Source organism: Cyprinodon variegatus, unplaced genomic scaffold (genome assembly GCF_000732505.1).
Source record: "Cyprinodon variegatus isolate N-32 unplaced genomic scaffold, C_variegatus-1.0 Scaffold675, whole genome shotgun sequence".
NCBI classification, from domain to species: domain Eukaryota; kingdom Metazoa; phylum Chordata; class Actinopteri; order Cyprinodontiformes; family Cyprinodontidae; genus Cyprinodon; species Cyprinodon variegatus.
This window is the reverse complement of record NW_015151128.1, coordinates 102679-115399: the sequence shown is the minus strand read 5'-3', so window position 1 is coordinate 115399 and position 12721 is coordinate 102679. Positions and strand designations below refer to the sequence as shown.

The 12721-nt window shown below is 37.6% G+C and overlaps 1 protein-coding gene across 2 annotated transcripts in view; it reads left to right on the top strand.

The window, feature by feature from the left end:
• The window catches only part of khdrbs3 (KH domain containing, RNA binding, signal transduction associated 3), a 279380-nt gene that overhangs the window by 216109 nt on the left and 50550 nt on the right, over window positions 1-12721 (top strand). For both annotated transcript variants that reach the window (XR_001481820.1, XM_015394166.1), the window contains exon 7: window positions 4009-4091. Coding sequence is in view for 1 of the 2 variants with exons in the window: in XM_015394166.1 (XP_015249652.1) it covers window positions 4009-4091 (83 nt within the window). In the remaining variant the exon portion in view is untranslated. The remainder of the gene's footprint in view (window positions 1-4008; window positions 4092-12721) is intronic.

Below are 12721 nucleotides of genomic sequence, written 5' to 3'. Positions count from 1 at the left end.
CCCCAATACTAGAATTTTTAAATAGAGATTGAATGAAGCAGAAAGCCTATAAGTGGTCCCTATGTCCTCCACCAGTCTGAACCTTAGACTTAGACTTATACAAACTTTATTGTCATTTTGTATGCAGTGTATACAAAACCAAATTTCATTAGATACAGCTCACAACAGGGAATTGAGCAGTGAACAGTGAAATGAACATTGCCATTTATAAGGTCCAGCAGTGATCAGAATGTAAACATTGTAGGAAAAAAGAAACCAGTTTAAACATGATGGTGGAAAAGGGCATTAATATGAAAAAGTTCAATGCTGTGCAAAATAAATATGGTGCAAAATGCAGCAGAACATTGAGTTGTGTCCTATTTAAAAGGACTATAAAAGTTTCAGCCACATTGGTGGTGCAAAAATAATGCTGCAAGTGTGATGTAGAGTCCAGTTTAGAGTTCAACAGTATGATGGGAGCGGAGAAAAAGCTGTTACAGAACCCGCTGGACCTGCAGTGAATGCTGTGAAGCCTCTTCCCAGAGGGCAGCAGGGAGAACAGTCCATGGTGGGGGGGTGAGGGGTCATTGATGATGTGATGGGCTCTAGACACGCAGCGCTGGGATGAAATGTCTTTAATGGAGGGAAAAGAGCCCCCATGATCCTCTCTGCTGTTCTCACCTTCTTCCAGTCTGAGGCGCTGCAGCCTCCACACCACACAGTGAGACAGCTGCTCAGAACGCTCTCTATGGTGCTTCTGTAGAAGGTGGGGAGGATGGGTGGGGGCAGGTGGGCTCTCCTCATCCTCTGCAGGAAGTACATGCACTTCTGTGCCCTTTCAAACATGTTATTTACCTGACTAAGATAGAAACTATGCAAAATATGCATAAATGTAACAACTTATTGAGGTTTTTTGGAACAGTGGTGGTTATAAAGTCTTACAGCTGCTGGGTGGAAGGATCTGTGATAACGTTCACTGGTGCATTTAGGGTGCAGCAGTCTGTATCTAAAGCAGCTCTCCAGTTCTGCAGCAGTTTCATGCATGGGGTGGGAAACATTATCCAACAGAGATGTTAATTTAGTTAGAATCCTTTTGTTTCCCACCTCCTGCACTGAGTCCAAAGGGCATCAAATCACAGAGCTGGCCTTCCTGATCAGCTTATCCAGCCGGTGTCTCTCAGCTAAAGATAAGCCACTGCTCCAATAGAGAGCTCCATAGAAGATGGCTGATGCCAGTCATAGAAGGTCTTTAGGAGCGCCCCCTGCTCTCCAAAAGACCTCAGTCTCCTCAGAAGGAAGAGTCTGCTCTGACCTTTCTTATAACAGCCTCAGTGTTGTGAATCCAGTTTCTTATTCAGATGAAGTCCATTTAGCAGAAAATCCATCTTTGCAACTGTTTCACCAAGCATCACTTCCTCCCAGCATCACACACTTCGTTTTTAGAGGATTAAAGATAAAAGAGCAGATTCAAAGACATTCATTTGGCAAGTACAAATCTCTAATCAGGAATTAGGACCTTCATAATAAGATGCAAGGAAGAACATTTTTTTTCTTGTTAAATCTTACAGATATTTTTTCTGACGATGCAAATAAGGGGCAGATGGGATTAGTTTGAAAAATGTGTGGGGTCGATGCCTTTTTGGAGTAACATAAGTAACCCATTTATCCCGCATTAGGATGGGCGCGGCACTTGCTCGCTTTGATGATGATCCGTGTGAAGGCTTAGATGGACCGCAGGGGGCTGAGTGGATTCCAGGAGAGCAAACAGATGTTCAATGCTTCTCTACTGAGGTGTTGATGACATGTAGAACCAGAGACTGTGACAGTTTTTCAAACTACTTAATATATCTTCAAAAGCAATGGCAGCAGAGGAAGCACTAAAACATACACAATTCTGAGGAATTCAGAGGAACCTTTTTTTTTTTTTACTTTTTCCTAATGATACAAATACACAGTAAAGAGAATAATCTTAAACGGCCAAGTTTATGAGTAAGAACAAGGAATTTGATAAAACATTTCCATCGCAGAAAAAAAGAAGAGCAAACCAGGCATCTTTGAAATACTTATTTAGGATTTAACTAATTGGATAAGATAAAATGGTACTTGGTTGTGAAATGAAAGGAAATGATTATATTTTCTACTTTTATTTTCATGTGTTTAAACTTTAAATGTTTTTTTTAATTTAGCATTAGTCAGTTAAGAAATAAAAACAATAATTTTCGTCGCGATCTCCGAGTCTGGGAGCGGCCATTTTTGCCCAAATATAGTAACCCCTCCTTCCTGCCATCTTCCGGCAGTGATGTCACGGTGCGGTAAGCCTAGCGCCATTCTCTCCGCCTTACAAGCAAAATCAATGGGAACTACTAGACACATCTGCAATCAACAACAATTATTGAAGATTTCCAGAGGACTTCACCATTGAAATTCACCAGAGCTATAGTGAAACTGACAATGCCCACGTGCATGGCAGCTGGATGTTGGAATACATCGGGTAAAATAAAAAAAACGTGTTATTTCACCTTTCCGTGTAATGATGTCAGAATGTTGGACCCAGAATTCGAGGCGAGAGAGGCAGTGGGAAAGTTCAAAGCCTTTATTATGAACAAACAGGTGAGCGGGGCTGCTCATCAGCTGCGGGGCGATTCTCTGAAGAGATAGAAGAATACAGGTCAGTGATTGGATGTGGAGCTGAATGCGACTTGAAGCAAAGTCAATGACTTGATTCAAAGTTCACTCCGTTCACGGAGAAAGAGCCGAATCCAGACGGGAGGTTAGACCACAGTTTGCGGCGGGCGCTGCCCCCAGAGTTCCTAGAGAGCGAGCGGAGCAGGCGCCATCCGAAGCCGAGCAGCAACAGTGTCAAAAGGGGAAATCCAAAGCCCCGAGTCAGACGACAGGTCAAGGTTCAGAAGCCAGTAGAATCCAGGAATCAATCCAAAACAGATCAGACAAACAGAGCAGACGGGGGCACGGCAAAAACAGAATGGACTTCAGAAACTAGAGTTAGTCTCACCAAAACGCTCGAATAACCTGGCGCTGATGGAAGGCAAGCACACAACATAAAAAGCAGAGGAACCAGGTGGAAATGATCAGCATTAATCAGCTGCTGGTCCAATTAGACAGAGGAGCAACGAGCAACGGAAAAAACCAAACCATCAGCACCAAGATCATGACATCATGATCCTCTATGGACGGGTTCGTTGTTGGATTGCCAAAGTCAAGAGGGAGGATTTGCCATTGAACTTCTGGCCAGAGAAAAAACACATAATATGTAGCCAACATTTGGAAGAAAAATGTTTCCAAGATGACTTGGATAATAGCGCTTTGTGACAAACAGCAGATACAACACTGGGACTTGATCAACAGCCGATACCGCACTGTGACGTCACTAACCCACCAGTAGGTGGCAGTAGTGTAGTAATAGTGACAGTATATAATAATTTCATAAGTACTTCCAGATGTATGAATCCTGAGTATGACCGGACTTCTCCTTTAAGGAAACCCCTTTCTCTGCGGTTAGTGTGGCTCAAACTCAGATTGGTTGAACAGAATATGTGAACATTTATATCTAAGGTTTTCCAAATTCAAAGTCTGTTGTAGTGACAGCTAAGAGAAAATGCAAAGTTTTTGATTTACTGATCATCTTCCTTCTACCCTCAAGAAGGAGATCCTGAAATGAGCTTCTCTTTAGGGTGTCATGGCTACCCTGCAGAATAGCAGTAACGTTTTCCACACTATTTCTCCTTTCCTTTCAGTGTTTAGCTCAAACCATTTGCAGAAAACTCCTCCCCATTAAATGATAGCAAAAACAACAAATACACCAAATATATTAAATAATTTATCATCCATAATTTCACATCATAATTCAAGGGGGAATTATGAGCTATTTTAGATTCAAATTAAAGAAAGAAAAAAAATATCTGCATAAATAAACACATAACAGCACAGCAGCTCATCTAGCATCAGTTTCACCTCTTTGTTTTTTCCCTCTGTGCTCTTTGTTCCTAACCATAGTTTCTGTTTCCTCAGGACTATGACGACGGCTATGGAACTGCTTATGATGACCAGGGATATGAATCTTATGACAACAGCTACAGTAATCAAGGACAAAAGTAAGTTAATGGTTTGTTAAGATAAATCCAAAATGATTCATACTGCTGGTTTGATTCATTTATCTAAGACATTTCTTTCTTACGCCTTTTAATGGCACCTATAGGCAAATATAAGATGAAATAACACCTTCAACACTGTGGATTATTAATTTGTCAATGTTGTGATACTATTTAATCAGCGCATTCATGGAATAAATTCAACACAACTTCCATTCAAAATATAAGGTTATTAACAGAAATCATTCAGCTTCAAGTCAAACATATTTCCGCTAAAAACTATTGACTAAAAACTGCTGAAACTAACTAAAAGACTAAACCTAAAGAGGTAGGAAAACATGGTTTAAAACCATATCACAGTTTAGAGCGATTTTAATGTTTTCAGACCAATTCACAATGCAAATCCATGAGATGAATAAAACATTATTTGGCCAAATAATGTTTTATTAAATGATTTGCTTAAGCGGGAACTAATAACCTTTAGTTAAAAGATTCTTTACCCTCTTTGAGGATTCATTATTAGACGTTTGGTCATAATTTGGTTATCAAAATGTAATGAGCATATAACATTATATCAGTGTTTAAACTCTTGCTTGTCCAAGATTCAACAACAGCTCAAAATATATTATTGTAGCATTGCGTACCATACAATCCATCCTGTTAGCTTTGTCTTTACTCATCAGTAAACACATAAAAAATCATTAAAAAAATATTATATATATATATATATATATAATATATATAAAAAAAAAAAGGCTTCTTTAGGTGATTTTCACCTCCAGTCCACCTCTGTACTGTAAGTTTTTAAACTTCGAGAAATGTGTTGCAAATGGTTTATTTTTCCAGCAGTTCAGTTATGGAACGCCAAGCATCACAACTTAGCCTTGGTCATTCTGGAGATCTGGACCGTGGGCCTGGGTCTCCGTGGTGGTTTCCTCTTCCAATGCGAACCCCCGGGCAGCTTTACGGAAAGAAAGAGAAATCCTGTATGGTGTTGCAGAGCAAAGAAGAGAGCCCTCACTATTTTATTAGCAAAACTCCATCCTCTTCTCCAGTTAACATGTTAAGATGAAACATGGACATTGGTCCTCCATGTCCAAAATTATTATCATGGTTTATGTCCCAACATCAGGGAGGGTACAATCTCCCTCATGGTGAATTCTTCCCCAATCTGAATGTCGCCCGATTAATTAAGTTGCAGTAAGACACCACTTCTAAAGGAAGAACAAAAAAACTGTTTTTCACATCTTTAACATTAGCTGAAAAAAAGAAAAAAAGAAAAGCGCAGTTAAGCTAACTGCTTCCTGTAGGGGTCATTCTAACATAGATATTTGCTATCTGCTCATTTCCACAGATCAGGGAGGGGCTGATGCATGAATCAAGGGAATATCGCTTTGGTCACAATTTTGAAGAATCAGTAGAATTATAACATAAAAGCTAAAAACATAGTTAATGTTACAGCTATAAAAAGCTTTAAAGGCTGTCTTGCCATCACCCTAATCAGTTTCAATTCATAACTTTGGCTGGGCCATTTCTAAATGTCAGCATTTCTTTAAGACAAAGAAAAAAGAAAGTATTATTTTAAAACAGACGTCCCCAAAGTTGGTCCTGGGGGGCCGCTGTCCTGCAGGTTTTAGAGGTTTCCCTGCTTTAGCACAGCTGATAATGATGGTTGCAGTTGGGGCCAGCCTGTTAATCAGCTTTCAATTAAAATCAGCTGTGCTGGAGCAAGAAAACATTTAAAACCTGCAGGACAGTGGGCCTCAAGGACCGACTTTGGGGATACCTGTTTTAAAAACCTCCTTTTGTTTGGATTTTTGTTATACAATTGTGACTAGTGATGGGTTTATGAGGCGTCAAGAAGCGTTTCGACGCATTGACAAACTGTATTGATACTTTTCCATACTGTGTCACTAAATATTGAAACCTGCTGGACATTTAAAAACACTACATGCAGACTCAAACAGACTAAACTGATTTGATTTCCTATATTAAAATCATATGCTTTAATGTATATTTCAGATTTTCGTTTAAATTGAAAATATGTTCGAAATTCTCCGATTTTTTGACAATCCATACATCTGAACAGATAACGAGAACATTTAAGTGAGCATGTGGGACTAGGATTTATGTATTTATTTATTTAAGATAATAACTACATGAAGACAGCAATGCGAATTTGGATAATTTCAGTGATAAACGAGAGGAACAGGATGACAGGATCTATTTTTTCTCGATTAATTTGAAGATAAATTGCAAAACATCAGAATTTGTTTTTGGCAGATTTGTTGCGTTGACAGGTGAGCTTATAAACACAGTTTAGTGCGTAAGTCCGTTGGAAACAGCTCCTTCTTCTTTCTTCTTTTTTGAAACGAGACGTCCACCGACACAAGGTATTGCTGTTAGAGCTAGAGACATCGGTGTTGCTGGACCCATTACTAATTGTGTCCATGAGACGGCTTTAAGGGTGAGTGAACATGTTCTGCATCAAACTTAAAAAAAAAAAAGATGTTTTTTTTAATTAATATATTTCTGTTTGTTAATTAAATTTGGTAGCATCTTTGTAGAACAAATTGCACAAACTTAAAATGCCCTTTATATTTTATTAAAAAACATACAATATAGCAGCCAAAAGACACAGTTAAATACACAGCGCTGTCAAGATTAAACAGATTTTAAAATGGGAAATCTGAATCACAGATTCTACCAGTCGATACCAAAAAATTCTGACCTTAAACTATCCTCCTTTTTTTTATTTTCATTGGGAAAAAATGTCTTTACTAATAAGGAAAGCATTCCTGTGATGACATGCAGCACACCTGTTCAACGCAGCGTTGCTAAACACGACAATCCATCAACGTCTGGCGGATTAAGCCGTGGTGGTTTATGTTTACAGTTAACCAGAAAAACCACACACTAACATGGATGATCGTTTTTGAATCCTAATCAGTGGAACACGCAGAAAAAAGCCAGAGAATCCGAGGGATTAAAAAAACATGACGCTGCACACAGAAAAGCCCCAGCCGAGATCTCAGCACTGATTTTATGCCATGTTCACTTTATTATGCCTTTCTGAAGTATTCCCACTGCTTTAGCTTCTTTATATTTGTCACATTAACCATATTCAATGTGTGTCATATTTGAAATATATGTGATAAACAAACACAAAGTAGTGCTTCTCTGTGAAATTAACCGAAGAAAATATTTTCCTTGTAAAGATATGAAAAATATGGCGTGTATTTGTATAGAAGTACCTACTTATAAATCTATACTTTGATTAAAACAGCTACAGCTGTATGTAATCTAGAACACGACAAACTCAAGTTATTTCTGCCTTTCTTTATGCCAATTCACTCTAACGTATGATGAGGAATGCTTCAAATACCTCATCAAGTCTCAATCGAACAGCAGTATAAGCTTTGGTTGAATGTTGTTAGCAAATTAATCTCTTCAGAGCTTTAAAATTATCCAGATCTGTCAAATTACATAAATGTTCTCTTAAATAATATAATTATATATAGTATCACTGTTTGTAGTCGTAATGTGACCAATCTGGAAAGGTTGAAAGGGGCATGAAGTAACTTGTGATGCACTTTATAATCCACTCGTCCAGATTTGGTTTTGGTTTGCTTAAATTCTCCCAGGATTACAAAAAATTCTTGTTTGTTTTGTTTCACTTGTGCATTTTACCTTAAATATTTTATTCAGTACAACTAAGTGCCTCAGTGGATGAAGTGATTTATTGCAGATCACTTAAGAGCATGAAGCCTTATTTATTCAAATAATTTCCTTAAAAACTGGTAGAAATCATGTTTTTGTTGGGGTTTTTTTCCCCTTGAATGTAATCATTTGTAAACTAAAAACGTTTTTTTTTTTTTTGCAAAATATTAGTTTTTTTCGTATAATAAGCTCTGATAAATATGTTTTTAGTTTGAACACCTCAAATTAAATGTGTGTCATCTATCAAGCTGAAACTCAGAACATTGAACAGTAAAGAATAAAAAAAAAACTTTTTTTTCTTCCAGCTTAAAATTATCTATTACTTAAATTAAAATATTTTACTAAATATTTACCTAACTGCTCTTCCTTTTTTGAAGAAATATTAACAATAATTTAGATTTGGTTAACCTTACATTGGTGTTAACATTCTGAATGATTCCCCCACACACACACACCTATATATTGCACATATATTGCATAGTTGCAACATATATAGGAAATATATGACAATAATGTCACAATATTTTGGGATTAAAGAAGTAATGACAGAAAAAAAGCCACAATACCAGGTAATAATGTAGGTCTATGAGAATAGAATGATAGCATAAGAAAATAAAGTTGTACCATTACCAAATCAGTGTAATAACAGTACTAGAATAACGTCAAAATGTTACAGGAAAAAAAAATTTACTTTAGAAGAATATCATTGCAATATTACAAGAATAATGTTATAGGCTAATATTATTGGATTAAATAAATAGTCTACTTTAATCCAAACTCTTCCCACTGAGTTTAAATACTTGATTAAGGCTCCAATTGGGATGAGGTTGGAGGATAACTACATGGAAACATTAATCTTATCTTTGTCTCATTAAATTATCACTTTGCTTAAATTTTGTTATGACTTTATTTTCCAAGTATTACGACTTGATCTTGTAAATTAAAAGTAGTCTTAGTATGGCCCTGTTACTATTAGGTTCTTAAATACCTGGTATTGAAGAACCATAAGTATCTTTGTAAACAATGCATTTAGACTTTTGGAGGTGTCATATTTAGGAAAATTGTCGGAGCGCTGATTAAGCTGCTATCTTCAACAGAGCTGCCATCTTGAAAAAAAAAAAGACGTTGAAGTAGTTTAGTTTCTCCTAAAACATAATCCTAGCCATCTCTGAGGACATCGCTATGATCCTAAAACAAACATGTAAAGACATGAAAAACTGGTGGTTCATCCGTAAACATTCCTGAGAAATCAGTGATAATAAAAAAGATGCCGACCTTTTGTCTGAGCCGCAGTCTGTCGCTTACTTCCTGTAGCTCCTGCTTGATGGCAGCATCATAAAAAAAACAGAATAACTCAGATTGTGCCGCTAAATAATCTTACTGAAACTCATCAAAACAGAACAGAGAACCCATACCCACTGTTTGTAAAGTTACCATGACAACCAGACATTTGTCTACCCTATGACTCCCACATATACCAGTGGTTACCCAAGTGAGGATGTTATAGGAATTAAATAAATCAATTAACCACTTTGGGAGGATTTAAATACAAAAAAAATACAATAAAAGAAAGTTAAACTCCAGGTAATCACACATTAAACAAAGTTATTTTGTGATTTAAAGATGGATGTAATTAGATTTTGCCCAAATTTTGCCAATTGCCACAAATAGGGCTCGGGATCCGCGTTGCATTTTGGGACGTGGCGGCCATATTGAGGGCTACGCGAATGTAAACATAGCTCTGAAACAGCGTTGTTGTTGAAAGAAGAGATGTAGAAGTAGAGAGAAAAAAGATGTTAAAATCCCGAAAAGGATCGGGAATTTACCGGGACACATTAAATAGAGAAGCCAGGGACCGGTATGTTGACAAAATCAGCATTATTAATAATTAATAATATTGGTTTAGCAACTGCTAACCGCTAATGCTAACAACCACTCACGCATGTAATGTACTTTTAACAAGCTGCTAAGTGTTTCAAAGGTGTAGTTAGTAACGTTAACTGCCAACCCTCCCTAAACCTTCCGGGTTTCTCACTTATTTGAGCCTTTTCTCGCTGGTGTTTTTATTATTTTCCCGTAAAAGATCCCAACTTTGAAGGAAAGAAACAAAGTAGGCTATAAAATAAAACCGTGCATCTTTAACTTACCAGTATCAAAATGCAGGGAACACACTCTCATTGACATCGGGATACTGTGGAAAGTTATGTTCGATCGTCTTTCAGCCGCAATCCAAGCTAGCCGACGACTCTTTATCTCTGACGCTTGGTCTCCGTTGTTGAGCGTCAAGGCAGGAAAGTGGTGGAAAGTTAACCCATTTTCTATGTTTTTCCCATGGCGATCATGTGTTGCGCTGTTACAGCCCACAATACAGCAACGGTTTACCATGGTTGAAATCAAGTTAAGGTGAAATTAATCAAATTAAAACACGGCTGAGAAGGAGTACAGTACGCGGTAGTCATAGGCAGTAGCATGAGCATCGGTAAAGGAGGCATTCAAGATGGCGGCCACGCAAAGTGCTTACGTCATGACGACCAATCCCTATACTTTCAATATGTGTATAAATCCCTGACTCATACTGCCTGTTTTGTAACTATATATTTTGAAAATCAGTTTGAAAATAAAATATTCAAAAAAGGAAGATGTAGGTAATCTATTATGATATTTAAGTTTCTGTAGCTCATTTTTCTTTGTTTTAACCCTTTATAGGGCAAGTTGTTGTTTTTGATCACTTGCATACAGCTTACAAATTGAGCCCCCCCCATCCCTCATTGCGGTCTAGAAGCACAAGATCTATATCATTTAACCATTCAACAAAGATATTGCTACATGGCTGTACATCTTATTTTGGCATTTGACCAATTAGATGAGCCCTTGAATGATATATTTACCTACTGTAAATTAAGTTGGAAAAACAAAGTTAAAAAGTCAAGAAAAAAAGGGAAAAAGCTAATTGAAAAGTTACAAATCAAAGTTAAAAAGTTAATAATTATATTTAGGTTTATAAACTAAAAACTGTAAGTGCCTGTAAGTCGTAATTTATGCCTCTAATGTTATGTTGTACCAAAAAAAAAAATTGGTTTTATTTACTCTCAGATTGTTTTTCATCAATTTCTTATAGAAGCACTTTTTTTTTATTACATTGACATTAATATTTTCCATCAAAATATCCATATTTGTTCAATGTCACAAAGGTAAAAAGGTCTTGTCCTTGATTCCAATAACACTATTAACTTCAATTTAGATTTTCAAAGTATTTCACTAAGTGCCCTAAAACAAAGGGGGAGCCAAGTGAGAAAAGTTTGGAACCTATTGCACTACGGTAACTCAGACAGAAAAACATTCATCATTTAGTCACTTAATCAACACTTAGCAGTTTACTTTCACCGCCGATTACACTAGATAAAGATTATTTATCTGACTCAAGTCCCAGAGCCTGAGTCCAACAGAGTCACAACTCTGCATTTTAGGAGCAACTCTGCTCAAAAGCTCTATGAACCATCACTTTTTCTAAGAAAAAAACAAAATCTTACTTTCTGATCTTATTCATCTGACTATCTCATTTATAAACAAAAGGTTCATAATATATCATCTTTGTCGCTGCTAAGAAGTAATCTATTCATAGCTTCCTTCTAATACTGGCAGCACTTTGTGATAAAAATACAGTCACTTGATTCATCTTGAAAATATCCGACAATCCGAGCTGCGTCATGCTCACTGTGTTTGGCATGTCATTGCAGAATAAAGTACCACAGGGGGATGCGGTTCCTTTCAACACAGGGTCATGCTCAGCTAAATGCAGAATATCGATCTTCCTTATAACCATGCACCAATCACACTCTCTAAGCCGCACAAGGTCAAAGGCTTTTGTCTTTTACTCTTTTCTATCCACAGACAATGTGTTGGACATTAATGTATGCCAGATCGCCATAGAACGTCAAGAAAAAAGAAAAGCTGTTGCCACATTTAAGGTGTGAAAAATTCACCTGATTCAGCAGCAGCTGGAAAATAAATAAAAAAACGGCCCAGGAGAGAAAACAGCAGCATCCTTCTGTCTCCTTGGCTATTGTTGAGGAGGGTGGTCGATGTTTTCTTTTGTAGAGGTGTCAGGCCGTATGTCACCTGGGCTTCATCCATCTTTTCTACCATCTCTCTCTCTTTTTGTCTGTTCAATATCACACACACTCCTCCGCCTTCTTGACCGGAAACTTTTTTCTTTTTTTTTTATGTCAAAGTGTTGGTGCTCGGCGGGTGAAAGCGCTCGCTGCGGGGGAACACGGTTCCGCCTCAGGAGTCAGCAGCTATTTTCCTTTTAAAAGCGGCCCTGTGAATCACGACGGGGGCTGTTTTGGTTGCCGGGTTTGGTGAGCATGCAGGAGGGAAAAGAGAGTCTGTCATGTAGATGCTGGAGGCTGGGTGGACTTAAAGAGATTTTCATGTCCGTTGTCTGGCGGGAGACGAAGCGGCTAATAGAGCCCAGACATAGAGGCCGTTCGCCTCCAGAGACGGCTGATTCACTTACTTCTTTTCTTATTTGTGTCCTTTTGTCATGGATTTGCTTGGAAAGCTGCTGATACTGCAGGCCGACATTGAGCACATGCGCTTCAGAGGGTTCATGCAGTTTTGATGAGTAAAGATGGAGTGATCACATTACCTTTGTTTACCCATGAACATGAGGTATTTCTAAACCTATAAACCTTGCTATTTATTAACATTGTATAACATATCAGAAGAGGCACAGAGGGCTGTGAAAAATGATAAAATACCTTAAATTAATAAAAGAAAAGCAGCTAATAATAATGATTTCTTTCATTAAAAGAACAAACCATCCAAGCTTTTAATATACCGTATTTTCGCGACTATAAGGCGCATATAAACATCTTTTATTCCCCTCAAAATGTGTGGCGCGCGTTGTT